The 16,512-nt window shown below is 46.2% G+C and overlaps 1 protein-coding gene across 5 annotated transcripts in view; it reads right to left on the bottom strand.

Annotated features, from left to right (window-relative positions):
- The window catches only part of TP63 (tumor protein p63), a 152,020-nt gene that overhangs the window by 20,586 nt on the left and 114,922 nt on the right, over positions 1-16,512 (bottom strand). For all 5 annotated transcript variants that reach the window (XM_064385646.1, XM_064385643.1, XM_064385644.1 and 2 more), the window contains one exon: positions 896-1,082. In XM_064385646.1, the coding sequence (XP_064241716.1) occupies positions 896-1,082 (187 nt within the window). The remainder of the gene's footprint in view (positions 1-895; positions 1,083-16,512) is intronic.

Below are 16,512 nucleotides of genomic sequence, written 5' to 3'. Positions count from 1 at the left end.
AAATCCAGTCCTGTCAGAAAAGCACGTCTTAATATAAAAAACTGATTTGAAGAACTGTCTCGCTCCACTCTGATTTTACACTCCCAAGTCCTTGCTTATTTTGGGGCTTGTCTAGCTAGCTGCACTGTAACCAGCAATGGGATCCAGACTCCTAAGACATCCTGCTAACTGACACCAACCCAGGGTTTTTTTACAGTAGGAGATAAATAATGTATGTAGAATAAAACAGATGCTCATCTGAACTTAAGTGAACTTAAATGACCAAGGCAAAGAGGAACCCAGCCTGTGAGCTTGCAGAAAACCAAAGGACATTTTAAAAACAGCTGCTACTTCACTAACATGAGGAGAAGCAAGTAAAAGATTAAAACATTTATACTGAACTGGGAGTGTTACATGCAGAAGAACGTTGCCTACAGTTGATGCTGGCACTTAGCATTACCCTGCCAGAGATAAACAGCCCCTCTGTCTTTGAGGCATGGATTAAGGACTGGGGATGATATTGCATCCTGTTACTAGATCCCCGTCCCAGCCACATGGAAGCTCATTCCTGAGCACAAGAACAGCTGCTTCTCATTGCAGGAGCAAAAGCAGAGCACAGAAGGGCTGCCAGAGGGGCAGTGCCTGCCACGGGGACAGACAGACATCCATCCGACCTGGGCAGGCACGAGGTTTATTTCAGTGCTTTCCTCCCAAGGACGAGCAGGCACAGGGACAGCTAAAGCCCTGATTGCATGATCCTTCCTGCCAAGCACAGGAAATAAAAGGCAGCACAAGGTGTCACAGGGAGGTCTGTTTCCAGAAGTTTGCTCTGAAGCTGCTGTCACATCCCTCAGTGGCCGCTCATCAGCCAAGCAGCTCTGGAGAGGCACTGCCAGCACAGCACTGCCCTCCTTACCCTCGTTGAACTCGCGGCTCAGCTCGTGGTTTGGGCAGCGTTTGACCACTTCAGTGACGTGTTCAGCTTTCTTGTAGACTGGCATAGCCCTGATGACAGCTCCCTGAGGCGGTGGGGTCATCACTTTGATCTGGATGGGACATGTCTTGGCGATCTGGCAGTACAGCTTTTTCAGTTCGGTGGAATACTGAATGGGGAACAGAGCAAAAGAGAGGCAGAAGTTCAGCTAGGGATAAAGGCACACCAGGAACATGGAGATGGCTTTGTACGTGTAACTGAAAGCACCAGGCACTGCATTTGTACAACTGTGCTTCCAGAATGGTGACAAAACCCCTAGACCTTTACCTGCTGTAAAATAGCAGAGCATAAATCTACATCCTAGCTTCCCCAAAGGCAAAAATCTTCAGATAAAGAGCACTTCATTTACTCGAACAAACAAAGCCTTTATTTCTCTTGGGCACACACTCCCTCTTGCAAAGGACACCCAACACCCACCTAACAAAACAGATGCTATTCTTTTCACAGCATCCTGTAATCCTGGAAGCACTCAAAACCACAGACATAAAAGTGTTTCATCCTGTTTTCTAAGAAGACCTCGTACCCCTGCAGAGGGATTAAATAAAAACATTAACCTTGGAATTGAACAGTACTTGAAATCAAGACCCTGATCAATCTGAGAGTTATACCAAATCTGACATTTCAGCCATCTTTTAAAATCATCTCCTGCATCTACTGAACATCTTTGTAGTAATCCCATCACTTCCAAACTAAAATCATTACATCCAAAAATGAGGTAAATAAAGTCCAGTATTTTATTTTTCAAAGGCCAGAAGATCTGAACAGCCCAAAGACCAGCCCACAGTGACCATAACCTAGAGCACAACCCAGCAGCTGGCTCCAAAAGGGAAGCTGTGACCAAGCAATGAGTACTTGGAACAGAACAAGGTGCCCTTATTCACTGTGCTAATTTGGAGAATATTAGATTTCTCTTAAGATGTTCCCCACTACAACAGTAAACTAATGCAGCATTTTCATAGAGTGTGCTTACATCTGGAAACCTTAACTCAGCAAAACATCAAGGCTGAAGTAGATAGTTTCTTTTCAAAATCCCTCAGCAAAATAAAGGCATCTGCTGAACAGGAAGGATGGCAAGGAAAGTCCCAAGTGGGTCAGTACTGTACAACCTAAACCCATTTTCCTGGATGTCTCCCATGAAGGAGACTCTCCAGTCTTTCCTCCAGTTTAAGGCTGTTCCAAAACACAGCAGGTTTTTCAGAACCCTGCTCCAGAGCCATTCAGTTTTCTCCTGCTATTCAGACATTTATGAGTGCAGAGCTCTCCCTGTAACAACCTAACCCACAGGAATTGCTGGCAATTTCCCCATCTCCATGCCCTCAGTTCTTGCAGACAAAGAAAAGTGAAAGCCCCAAGGTGGTTGTTTCCTCACAGGAAAAGGTCTCTAGGAGCCCTGGGCCAACAGAGCCCTGCTCCCAGCTGTTCAAACACAGCAGTGACAGGTCCATACTGGTCAGGAGCACCCTGTGGCCAGGGACCCCAGTGGGACGGGGAGAGCCAGCGCGTGCAAGGCTGGGTGGCAGATGATGCAGCAGGAAAAGGATTAGCTAGTGATAGTCGGGGATTATTTGCATTTCAGAGTGTACACACTGCTAACATAGGAAAAACCAATCTTGCGAGAGATACTGGGTAGAAGAGAGGGATTAAACATCAACCAAGCCAGTTCCTTCCCTCCTCACTCAACACCATCCTGCCATGTGGCAGAAAAGATGCTACAGGTATTTAAGATACAAAAAAAGATTTCTTTAAAATGCAAAGGCCAAATTGTGCAATGCATTTTATGTGCCTGCAGGCTAGAGATTAAACCCACAAAGGATTTACCCAGCCCGCGGAAACGGGGAACATGCCAAACAATTACAAAAAAAAAAGTTGCGAAACACATCTAGATGGTGATTTGTATCATACATCTTTTAAACCTGAAATTCCTTATTGTTTTTTAATTAAAAAGCAATTCCTTACTGAAGGTAGGAGTGAGCTCACCATGTTGTCTTTCCATCTCAAGAGGTAGAAAAAGAATCACTTATATTTAAAAAGGAAGAAAACCTGTAAAGCATTGTTTCCTTCAACACATCAGTTTGCTCACAGCACTGTGAAAGTTTCAAGGACAGAAAACCTCAAAAATCTCAAAAAGCCAACTAATCACTTGGATGCCTTAACATCACTGAAGCATAAAGAATTGGGCACCCAAAGGTGATGGGTTGAGATGCAAGCATAAACATTGAAGAGCAGGGGTGCACAGAGGGCATGGCATATGCCAGGAGGCAACGTGTCCAGTGTCTGCAGGCATCCAGAGAACTGAACAAATCGAAAGAGATACACACCCTCAGTCACTGATCAGGACTCCTGGTGCTGACTGTAATTTTACATATAGTATCTTCAAAGACAGAAAGCTTTACAAGGGGTTACAAGCAAGGGGAAAACCAAAAATCACTGCTTTCAGAAAGACTGAGATGTACCCAAAACCAGCACGAATACTGAGGCTCGTGAGCAAACAGCACAGCCCCTCTGTGAGCAGAGAAAGGGATCTGCTTTTCATCCACCCTTTGGCACCCCAACTGTTGGACCCCTTTGGCTACAAGGCATTAGACCTATACACTAAATTCACACTGTTAAATTCACAGAAAGCAAACAGCCAAGAGCTAGTGGGTTATGATGAACAAGCCTATCCAACAAAGAAACACTGGGCAGACTCAAGAGCTGCAGGTTCCGGCCAACAACTTGAACTTGGCATGTCAGGGAAGGAGGGTAACCAGGAGCCCACCTCTGCCTCAGAGCATAGTCAGGATGTGGGAAGATTTAGTGGCAGTGCCCAGCAGAGTCAAGAGAGGCAACAGGGGGCCGAGCTGCCTTTTTGTCACCTGACTGCAAGAGGAGTTCAAGCCTCACAGGCACTGCACAGGGCTTGGGGACATGGCACAGAGCCATGATTTCACATGTACCCCAGGCAGAGACGCCTGTGAGCGTGTAATCGCTGAAGGGACAGTCATTTAACACCGGTGTAAATCTGTCCACGGGGTACCTGCTGTCAGACAGAGACAGGCTTGAGTTTCCCACCCCGCCAACTTTGCTGCAACCAGGAGTAACCTGATGCACAGCCATTTACTGGCATAAATAGATGCCAACAACTAGGTCATAGTGACTTCGTCCTGGATCAGTGATAATCGCTATATCCACAGAGGAAGACAGGATATTGTATATAGATTTCAAAGCAAAGGCACTTCAGAAAGAAAACCCGAGGCAGAAGCTGTTTGTGCACTCAGATAGTGCCTGAAAGCGAGGATCACTCTCTTGGCACAGGTGCTGCTCCTCAGTGTCCCACACCACCCCACCCTGCAGGAGGTGACAGTCCCCTGCTCACCATTTTGCTGTGAACTGACACTTGCTGTATGAGGGGTAAGATAGTGAGCAATTCCCAGAAATCCAAAGCATGACTATTAATCAACACACTTGAGCAGGAAAACTAAATTAATTAGGAGTACCAATATAAAAAATTAGTTTGAACAAATAAAACAAGTGTATCAGTTAACAAGATGACAACAACCATTATCTAGCAGTAGGAACAAATCTGTGAGGAGCCTGAGGAGTGCAACACCACTTCCACCAGAGTACAGACCTGAAGGCCATTTAAAACAAAAGAGATGAGCCTGGAAATGTGTTATCTACTCAAGAGGGAGAGGAAAGAGCTTTAGCTCGGACTTTTCTTTGGGGTTCAACTGCTGCCTGTCAGGAATTTAGCTTTTTGCTTAATAATACATTTTAAAATGAAAGGTGCAAACGTTCCAGTGCCTTTAGCTCTGCTCTCCCCACCTGCCTGGGCAGACATACTGTATTGCCCACTCTTGGCACCCTGGCTGGTAATTCAGTATCACAATACACACGCCAGCTACCACCAGGCAACACCTGTCTGATTTCTTAGTAAGCCCCTTCTACTGAAGGTGTGTCAACAAAGGGTTGAAAGGCAAAACCAAAACATTCTTGAATCTCAAATGGAGAATTTTTGCTATAAAGGACTGTAGTCTCCTGAAAGGAAGTGCTCAATGCAATAAAAGCCACAATGGCTTTTTACCAAGTACTCAATTCCTCTGCAAAACTCTGATGCAGTGAAATCCCCCAAACACTACTTTCAAAATCTACCTCTAATATCTGTTTTACCATCTGATCCAGCAGAGGGATTATGGCTCCTAAATCTTTAAAAGGAGTGGGGTTCAGTCAGCTCTACAAATGCTGACAGATGTCAGCTTGAAGGTGATCCCAGAGGTTGGCTTAAGGCATTACAGCTCCCTGAGCCCCTCCTGCTCAGATCAACAGGTCTTTCAAATCTTTTGCAAGCTTCTTTCAAGCAGTCATGTTTTAGTTCAACTCAGTTAACTAGATTCATTTTACTTGATGTTTTCAAAGCTGTCAATCAGCTACGCTTTCTCCCCACCAAACTAACTCCCTAAGAAGGGGAAAAAAAAAGAACAGGTTAGAAGAGTGGGAATGGAATAGCTACCTGCACCAAAGTATTCACAGTTGAAAACAAGGAGAGGCACAAAAAATAGAAAATAATTTGAACATGTTTTAATTATTTAGGAGAACAAAAGGCAGTGGGAAGAAAGGAAGCTACCAACTAAGAACAAAAAGTGAAATTTACACAACCACTTTAAACATTTTTGCTATGCTTGACTATGATTTAATTTTTCATTTACAAAAAACTGCTGGGAGCGTGTGGGGGCACGTCAAACACACGTGTGCACACGCACACAACACACACTCTTTAGGAACCAACTTGTACCCAGAGGACACTCAGTGAAGGAGGAGTGCTGCACGCATGGACATCTCCTTCCAGATTTAACCTTCAGCTCAGCATAACCTTAACCACACAGCTTGTGAGCTGACTTGTGGAAGCTTCAGTTTGAAGCCCTCTGTCTCACCAGGCTCCAGAGAAAAGTGGACAGCTTGCTGCTAGTGGGCATAGCTGGCATTCACACCATGGATGGGCACGGCCAACAGGTCCAGTGACAGATCCACCAGGTGTGGCAACAACCCCCAGCCTCACAGCCCCGGGCACCAGGAGACAGGAATGCCTGTGAGCATCCCCCATGTGCAAGGGAAGCCATCGTGCGATGCCCCGGAGCACGGGAGCAGGAGGGGATGCTGATGCAGCCCCACCAGTGCTTTGCAGGCATTTACCAATTTTCTCCACCCCGGGGCAAAGGAAAAACCATGTCACACTCTCTTCCCTCTTGAGGAAGGGCAGTGAATCACCCAAGGGCGTTCGCCTTCGCAAAGCCTTAACCTTCATTTTCCCTTGGGGCTCTTCTGCCCCCTCCCCATGCCCAGCGCCTCGCCAGGCGCTCACGAACGGTGCTGATGAGTTATTAAAATCCTTCCTCCGAGCGCTTTTCCCCGGGAGCCGCAGCCAAAGGCCGCCTGTTGCCACCTGTCAGTCGCGGGGATTAATTACCTGCGCCGGGCGGGGAGCGGCACATTCCTGCTGGCCTCGCCCGCCGGGATGTTGACATCGGGCAGGTGGGCCCCGCATCCCCCCGCGCCCAGGGGGAACGCGAGCCACGGGTGCGCGGGGCAGCGGGACAGGGGACACCCGCGGGACAGCGGGACACCCGCGGGACAGCGGGACACGGGGCAGCGCGGGGTGCCCCGCGGCGTGTGGCACTCCCAGCGCCGGCAGCTGCTGCGCCTTGCAAAACTTAGCGAAAGAAATAAATATATGGGTGCGCGTGTGTGTGTGTGCTGACCTGCCTAGGTAAACGGGGAAGGGGAGGGGTGGCGGGGAGGAGAGCGCAGAAACGTAGCCTGCGGACAGGGATGCGGGGGAGCCGCTCCTCGGCCGCGGGCAGCGCGGGGCGCAGCCCCCGAGCTGCTCTGGCAGTGCCAGCGAGGGGAACAGCAGCTCTGGCAGTGCAGGGGAACAGCAGCTCTGGCAGTGCAGGGCAAAGAGGGGAACAGCAGCTCTGGCAGCGCAGGGCAGAGAGGGGAACAGCAGCTCTGGCAGTGCAGGGCAAAGAGAGGGGAACAGCAGCTCTGGCAGTGCAGGGCAAAGAGGGGAACAGCAGCTCTGGCAGTGCAGGGCAAAGAGGGGAACAGCAGCTCTGGCAGTGCAGGGCAAAGAGGGGAACAGCAGCTCTGGCAGTGCAGGGCAAAGAGAGGGGAACAGCAGCTCTGGCAGCGCAGGGCAGAGAGGGGAACAGCAGCTCTGGCAGCGCAGGGCAGAGAGGGGAACAGCAGCTCTGGCAGTGCAGGGCAGCCAGGGGAACAGCAGCTCTGCCTGTGGCAGAGGCACAGCCGCCTCTCGCCTCGGCACACTGGCAGCTCCGCGCTCCCCGCCCCGCAGGAGCTCCCTGTGAGCTTCGCTCCCCGGCCGCACCGCCTGCAAACCCACCCCGACTCGCAGGGCGGGATGGAAAGGGGACATGAACACCTGGACATGGTATAGAAGACCCTCTGAAATCCCCTCAAATACCGAATTGAGAGTATCTGCTAGATTCTCACATCTTTAGGATAATAAGGTAATTCCTTCATATGACAATATTCAGCCTCTCACTTGAGGCTCCCCAGGGGATTTAATTCAAAACTACCTCCATCAGGTTGTATCACCTCTACCTAACGCTGTCAGCAAAGCCACGATAGAAACAGAAATAACACCGATAATTTCCCATACTGCTTTTGCACTATGCAACTATTGTAACTGTGAAAACTTTATGCATGTGGGCTTTTACATTTCAGTTTCATATCTACAGACTTACTTGATCAACAAATTAAAACCTCTTGAGGTTTAGCTTGAAAACCATTTTAAAAACAAACAACAACAAAGAATCAACTCAAAAGTATCCTGTATCAAGAGGAAAAAACCTCAAAAAGAAAACTTTGGAGGCAAGCTTTACACATTATTTGATATGAAGTGATAAGTGTAAAGGAAGGCTTTACTCTTTGGTTTTGTGAGTTCTCTTCCTCTGCTAATATATTGTTTAAATCTTTTTGAAATTAATTTATTTAAAAACCAAAATCACAAGACTCCTGCAGTAAAATGGCCTTAGCTTGTGCAGCCAGCTCACACACTACTTGTGTATTGTGTCCAGGTTCTCTGCCAGCTTCTAAATCAAAACTTTAGCAGCAGCAAACAAGTTTCAGATGCTAACAATGTCTAGTCATTTACATTTCCAGTAGATTACTTTGCAGCAAAAATTTTGTGAAGTAGAAGTATGAAATGAGAGCAAATCTGCTGAAAGGCAAGCTGATCTGATGCTGAACATCATCCTCAATATCTACGTCTGCCAGTGACAACTTCACCATGAATGGACAACAAATAAGCAACCTATTTGCCTACCACGGAAAATACAACATTAAGAAACATATGCTATAGGAGGTTCACTCTCATTCTACCCAAACTCACCTACAGGCTATGATGTGTTAAATTCCAGCAGAATAGTGAGGGGTGATCAATGTTAGTCTAAATAATTACTTATTAATTATTCCAGATTCAGTGGATCTGGAAAACATCCACTTCAATTATTAAGCATTAATTAGTAAGCCAACAAAATTCAACAGCACAATTTTTAATCATCACAGTGATTGCCAAAGCAGCTTTGTGGATAACTCCATTGCATTTCTTCCCTCCTTCTACAGGCCTGCTACTCTCGAAGTGGCTACTTCACATCCTCCTAGCAAGAGGGTAACCCACTGCTAACAAAGCACTGCACTGGAGTTACAAATATTTGCATCCCTATAAAATACACACACCTGCTTGCAGGTAATGCAAGTGAGTGGACAGCACACATATGACCACATGTTTGCCTACATGAAACTAAGCTCATTGTATGACCTCAAGCGTCAGAGCAGCTGAACACTGCCACAGTGACATAACCAGCAATAGTCCTCCCAGGCAATTCTACTCATTACACCAGAATGCATATCCCAATGCTGCAGGCAAAAACCTCCAGGACTTGATTTAGTAAAAAAATCTTCATCATATGCTTAACTTCTGGTAGTACTGTTAACCACTGCCTGTTCAAGCCAGTGTGTGCCTGTGTGTAAGAGAATTTGTGAGCTCAAACCTGAATATAAGATCTGATTCAACCTGTATTTTAATGAAAATCTGAGTTCTGTTACAAAGGACTCCAGAAATGAACCTATTCAGGCTCCCAACAGCAAAACCTCCCCACCACATACTGCTCCTGACTCACGTGCCTTGGCCTCTGATACTGAGCACCAGAACCTGTTCTGCTCATGGACTACTTTACTTAAAGTTCAGGTTGGCCATTTCAAACCTCCTCCTAGCTTGGTGTGGGGGATTCAACTTTCTTACAGCCATGTGTTCCAGGCTCAGCCAAAGAGGAAAGCTGCTGTGTGTTCACCATTACCCTCCCAGATCTCATTTGTTTCAAGTTGGCATGTTGCAGCATGCTCCATCCTACCAGCCAAACTCCAAAAACCCTAATCAGCTAGAAGAAACATCCTCTGGAGTAACCAGACACCAATTTTGAGTGTATTTCCCTGTCACTTTTGTCCCCTGCTGAAAGTCAAAAGGTGATGAACTCAACCATGAGGGAAGAAGCACAGCAATACATACAGGTTGCTCAATTAACACAAAGTAAACAGCAAAGCAAAAATCCCAAAGCTCTCCAAAATTAGTCTGCTCCCCCCACTTCTAACCTGGTTTCAAAAACATGAGTCAGCAGTAGAAGTCCCAGACAAGCAGGTCAGATCTTGCAGCCCCACAGAGAATAGATAGAGGCTTTGGGTCCTCTACAATTTGTGACACAGCCACAGATTCGGGCAGCTCCACACCAGCTAAAGATCAGGGGAAGAAGAAGGGTACAAGCAAATGCCCAATGTATAATGTTAGTACAAAACTCCTTTTAGTTCCTTCATCTGCAAATAAGGGGATTTTATTAATAACTCAGAGGAAAGTGAATGAGTCACTTGTACAGTATCTGTTACACCAGAGGGAAGCCAAGCTGGACAAGAGAATACATTAAAAAAAAACAACCCACAAACAAAAACAACAAAGTTGGTCTGGCAATATAGTCTTTTCAATCAGCAACATCCTAAGCCAGCATATTAGTGTCAGAGTCAGTCTCAGAACTATGAGGCACTCTGCCACAGGCTGCACCAGCCATTCAACACCCTGGAAAGCAGGACACTTTACTAGATGGTGACAGATTTCCACCCAAATTCTGGCTCATGCCAAAGGACTGGCCTACTTGTAAAATACCACAGGGTCAGCACGTTGTGAGGGTAAGAGTATTTACGTCAAATACTGGCCCATCTTCCTAGCTGGGGCAGGACAGGGTCACAGGAGATGCAAACCAGTCTTTGCACTTTCATTCTGATACAGAAAAGAAAGTTCAAGCAATTCCAAGCTAAAAACAGGTTTAGTGTCTTCTGACCTCTCATACTAAACACCTTTGCCCAGATACATTTTCTATCCTATTTGATCTTTCTTGACTTAGGTTTCAGATTCAATGTACTTTACAAAAAGAACAAATTATCCCTGAAGAACTTCACATTCAAATAATTTGTATTTTTTTCCTTGCCTTCCTATAGTGCTACGGCTGTTGTGCTGTGACCAAGTGCTGACTGCTTCTGGAGTGGGGAACTGGCCAGTGCACCCCATGGAGCAGGGCTGGTAGCTAACTGGGAGGCCAAGGGGCTCACCCATGAACTGGAATAAATCAAGGGGCCACCAACCAAGTCAGTAAATGCACATCTTCTGGATGTGCACTCTCAACAAAGACCAAATGGCTCAGATGGACAAAGGTGATCCCCTTTCTCCTCCTCACTTTGCTTCCCCTCCTGTTTATTCCACCTGAGGGAAGGTGCAGATACCTCTCCACTTCATCCTTCTAATAGACTATTAATCACACCGATGGGAGGCAATGGAAGGGAAGACAGAAAGTATTAAATCTGACAGGCTCTCAAAGTGGCAATGCCAGTGAAATGCATCATTTAGGTGAGTAATTTTCCTGTTTACTTCATAGGTTCTGAGCCCCCCCCGCTCCTTCCTCCCTGCCTAGATGTGGGCAGGACCCATCAAGGCAAAGCTTTGGAAGCAAGCAGCAGCGTCCCCAATTTCTACATAAATGCTGCAGGCCAAAGAGCAAAGGCAAGTTCCAACTGAGTCCTTGACAGTAATCAAGCACTGCGGCGCCTCTGGTCTTGTCTTGTGCATACCTTGCAAGTAGCATCATGTCTTCCCAGGGAGATTTCACTGGCACAGCACGCAAGCGCCTTGTTCCTCGGCTTCTATCTCAGAAAAAGAAAGTCCTGAAAACACACAGACACGCCCTTGCTTTTCTGCTCCAAGGGAGGCCATTTCCTCTAAATCGTCAGTGTACTGTTAGAAGCCCTTTCAGAACAAATTTATGAATTTGCCAGAAATCTCTTGTTCCTGTGCAGAAAGGATAGTGCCAGACCCTTGCCAAAATGGCATTGAGTCTTCTCTGTTAACGTCCAGGAAACTATCCTGAGTCAGATCTTATTTCATTTTAAACTAAGTGCAAGTACCAGCAAGTCTCTTCCATGATAACAGCCAGGGCCTGTCCCATTTCCTGATCACATTACGCTCAACTTCCAGAATTACATCTATGCAAATATTGTTCTCCTGCTTGTCGAGCATTTCATTGATAATTAAAGTGGAAAGCCAGCAAAGCTTTTCTGGCCAGGATGGTGAGCGAGGCAACAAACTCACACAGAGACACCAAGCAGGAACAAATGTTCTTCCTGTGTATGAAGACCACCAGAAAAGTGCCCTCTCCTTCTCCTAGACAATAGAGAATCCAGACTGAACCAAACCATTTCTGCAAACATCCCTCTGTTTTCTGGAATTACTGACCCAACGAGGCCACACTCTAGATCTGAGTCACAGTGAAAACATAAGGATTAGGAAAGACAAAAATTAAACCTAACTGAGCAAGTCATAGTTTTACTGAAAACAAAGATGCAGTAACTCAGATCTTAGGTCAATAAAGCATGACAGCAGCTCCAGAATATTTAGGATGAATGGTGACGAAGTCAAACCTTTAAACCTTTTATTCATACAATTAAGCTTTGGGGATGAATGGCAAGAAAGTCAGCTATTACCAGCATTTGCAGAGTTCTGGGATCTCTGTTTTACCCAGATCCTCCTCAGCCTTCTCCTTCCATCCTCAATGACCTAGCTAAGCACAGTCCTTGAGTCAACTCATGTGGTTTCTCCTGAGCCTACTTTCAAAGTCAAGACATGATTCAGCAAGGTGTTTAAGCAGATGCCTACCTTTAAGGTTGGGAGCAGCCTTGCTGACTCCAACAGAACCCAAGAGATTTCACTGGGAATATTCACGTGCTAGAGGTTATGCACTCACTCAAGTGCCTTACTGAACTGAGACCTTGATTTTCCTACGTACCGTGGGAAACAATTCATCAAGTTCCATGCTGAGGAACACAGCAGAGCTGCTGCAGCAGCCATCAGGACATTCCCTGCTCAAAAACACAGCACCTCACCCCCGGCCAGCCATGAGATCAGTGCTGTGGCATCTCCTCTGCTTGGAAGATCAACAAACCCATACCAGGTTTGGAGTACTCCTCCATTTTGTTTCATACTCCCTGGAACTGTACAACTGCAGCAAAGAGAAAAAAGCTGTTCCACAGAGCAGCATTTAGAAAGGGAGGAGGGCTTGCAATGAGTTCAGAAAATGTTAGCAGCAGTCCTTCCTACCCCTCAGAGAAATAACTAATCTTCAGTTTTGCATCTCCTGCTCCCTAAGAGTAGAATGCAAAACCACATCCCAGTGGACATGCAAGCCAAAGGGAATTGTGCGGTAACATGCCACAGAAGAAATGGAAGGCTTGAACACAGCATAGTGCAGATCTCTGATTTTTAGGCTGCTTTGAAATTTCAGCAAGAAAGCACAAGTGTATAAAGCGAGCTTGCATGGACCTGGATGCACTTCACAGGCAGATCTACAAAAGCCTGCTAGGTAAACTCCAAAGGACTACCCAAATACTCCATGACAATGTAACAGATCTATAAATTATTTTAAATAGATTACATCAAGTCTCTCAATACCTAGCAATTGATTTATTTCACTTGGTAGCAAAGATAATAATGCCATCTGCATGATCTAACTGGAAATATAACAGGAATTAATGTGGATTTTAGATGCAAATCCTTGCAACCACAACCTGAAGATAGCTTTCCAAGGAAAACACCAAACAGCCCTTTGTCCCTGCAGAGCTCACCACTCTGCACTGCTTAATTTGCAAACTGCAAGCTCTGAAGACCCCAAGCAACAGATGCTTTGTGAGAAGACCTAGCCCATTCAAAGCAAGACTGCTTTCCCAACCAAAATGCAGTCTTTGTTACTGGATAACAATGAGAATGGGAATAGTTCCCTGGGAAACATAATTTTAAAGTCAGATTTCCCAACTAACCACACCCAATTAGTAAGTAATGCCATGTTTTTGAGTGATTATGGAATCCCAGCAGATTTTTTACCAGTTTCAATTTTGTGATTTTCTTTAATCGCCACAACAACAACAATAAAAAGAAACAAAACCCCCTCACAATCTTCTACAGGTGGCAGGTAACAAAAGGTAAGCCCCTTCCTCACTAAAAAGGAGTAAAACAACATGGAACAAAACAAGACAGAGTTGCAACATCAGAAGTTATTCACTCACACTGTCTGGCACTCCCATTTTCCTTACAGCTCATATGTGGTGCACAGAGAAAGGTGCAAATTCTCCACGGGCAGAACAGGCTGTTGCCCTGCACCAAGCTGTGCAGATGAATTCCTGCCCTTGTTCTGAGATAGCTACCACCAATCTCATAAACCTGCACCGCTGCAAGTGCTATCAAGGGCAACACTTAAAAGCATCCCCTTAGCAGCCCTGAAAGTAACGATATCCAAATGAAAAGGCAGGAGAAGGGCTGGGACCAACACTAGCAAGCCATTTGCAAGTGTAGCCCATCAAAGACAATCAACTGGAATCAAAGAAGTCAAGGACTTGGAACCTGCACAAGTTCACTGCCTCTCTAGAATTTTACCAGCCACTATGTAAGAAGAAGACACCATTAAACCAGCTGACCACCTTCTCAGCTGAACAACAGAAAAAAATTCACAAGAGTAAACATTTAGCTCTCCAGCTGCAGACAGCAAAGCACCCGGATGTAGAAAAACCCTAAATGGAATCAGAGATACTACAAAACACACAACAAACATGTGACCACGCTACTGCTACGATGGACAGCAGTTTATTATTGTGTAAGGGAGAGTGCAAGGCTCCTTTACACTAAGCACTGGGTTAGAAGAAATAAAACCCCAATTTAACAGATTCAAACACCCCAGAGGGAAGCATGTGGGAAGAAGGAAGCTGGTGAGGGAGGAGAAGCCCTAGCCACAGCACACGATCTACCTGACCCTGAAGGACACCAAGGAATGGAGAGGCCCAGATAGACTGTAACTGTTGCCATGTATTTCTTATTTAAATACAATTTGTTTAATCTCAAGTTGGATTCAACCATCAAAGGCCCTCTCCTGTAGCACACTGACAGTTCGCTCTAAATCTCTGCACCTTTAATCCTTTAATTAGCCAAAAAAAATGCGATCTCAACTCTTCTACCAACCTAAGCTAATTTTCTGCCTGAAGCTTCCAACTCCTGTAGGTTACAGGTTTTAGCTGCTCGTGTAGCCAAGGGGAAAAACACTAAACAAAACACACACCCCCAACACCCCATTCCCACACAGGCTGATGTGTGCTGCTCCAAGGAGCAAGCTCCTTGAAAATTCCAACAAGAGGAACCCATTTTCCCATTGCAATAGTGGGCTGGAAGGCATAATTACATCACTCAATTCAGATAAGGAGCCAACAGAGGTTTCTGGGAACAAAGCAATGTTTGCACACAACAGGGATAAAACTGGAGAGTTAAGCCAATGCTTGGCTAAGAGAGTGCCATTAGTGGCTTCAGCCACCTTTCTCAGTGATTTTAGGATGGGAGCTCCTAAGCAATCAAAAAGAACCCCAGACAGTCAATCACTTTGGAAACTCTGTGCAAAAGAGGATTTCTCCAGAGATGAGCCTTTAAAGTGTCACAGCAGCCCAGCTCTGAAAGAAGAAATGGAAGACTGCATAAGCCACCAGAGCATCAGGACAGAGACCCATTTGGGCAGCTTGAAATACATATTAGGTGCTTCATGCAGCCCCAGCAAGAGCAAACTCAAGGAAGGACAAGAGGGCTACCTAAATTCTTCTTGTCTGAAGCCCTAAGCACACTGGAGTGGTATAATCTGCACCTGAACACAACCCTGACCATCTCTCCAGGTGAGGATAAGTCTTGCAGGGCAAGGCAAAACCAAACAGTCCTCCTGCTCAAGACATGGCCATGGTGCAGCTACAGGGACTGCTGCCTGGTCACATGCTGACCCTGTGTGTGACATGCAGGAGAAGTTCAGGCACAGGAAGCCATCCCTGCACATCCCTAAACCACCACATTCCAGCTGCCATGTGCCAGAGCCAATGACCCTGCCCATGGCTGCAGCCCTACACAGACACAGCACATCTTCTAGGCACAGCCTGCATGTCCCTGCAACACTGCAGAGAGCCCAAGGCCATGCCTCCCATGGGTGTTTATCTGCCAAGTGTGGACAAGCTGTAGGAGGCCTTCCTGGTAGCTGGCCAGGGAACACATGTGAACAGCAGCACCAAGAGTCATCAGGGATTTGACAAAGGCATGGAGACTTGGGAGTAAGAATAACCTCCTTCTGAAGAGCCAGTGCAAAGTGGAAGAGCCCTGTCGACATCAAAGGCAGAGGACAGGCATATGTGCATCTTGCAGCTCTTAAATTTGTTTGTGTAGAGGTCTTGACAAAGATCAGCACATGACCAGGGCTGCCCCACTTACATAAGCACTTTTGGTGAAGTCACACAGCAGGATTTGGTTTGACAAAAGGGTAGAAAAAACCTCAACAGTCTGCTGGTTTTAAGCACTAGCAAAATACTACCCAGGTAGTACTACAACCCCATCTCTTCCTGGAACAGACCACTTGGAATGCATGCACCTTTCCTCTGAAAGGATTTTAGAGGCACTGTGTTCACACTGTCCACCTGAATCAGCCCAAATCAGTTCTCTCATCTCCTCAGCAAGGAATTCAGCCTACTAGACAAGCAAAAAGATCTGACTAACAGTTGCTACATTCCACTGACAACAAATCCCAGTTATACACAGTCTGCACCTTCAACACCCACACTAGCTACACGTGCAAACCAGAAATACAGCATGTACATCTCTGGGGTTGTCTTACAAAAACAACCCCAAAACAATGCAGAGCTCAATAGGATGATGAGAACCATCAGTGCAGTGATAAGAGAACCTCAGCATAAGAGCCTCTATTGCCAGCCTCACCACTCCAGCCACTCCTGTCATGTAACTGTTCTCTGCTGCCACAGGCCTTCAGAGGCATTTCAAATGCACAATTAAAGGCAGGCAAATGAGCTCTGCAAGCTGCCGTTTCAAGATGCTCATGCTACATTCAGTTCTGAGAGGACAGAGAGGATGGGAGATGGGA

Source organism: Passer domesticus, chromosome 11 (genome assembly GCF_036417665.1).
Source record: "Passer domesticus isolate bPasDom1 chromosome 11, bPasDom1.hap1, whole genome shotgun sequence".
Lineage (NCBI taxonomy): Eukaryota > Metazoa > Chordata > Aves > Passeriformes > Passeridae > Passer > Passer domesticus.
This window is presented reverse-complemented; position numbering and strand designations above follow the sequence as displayed.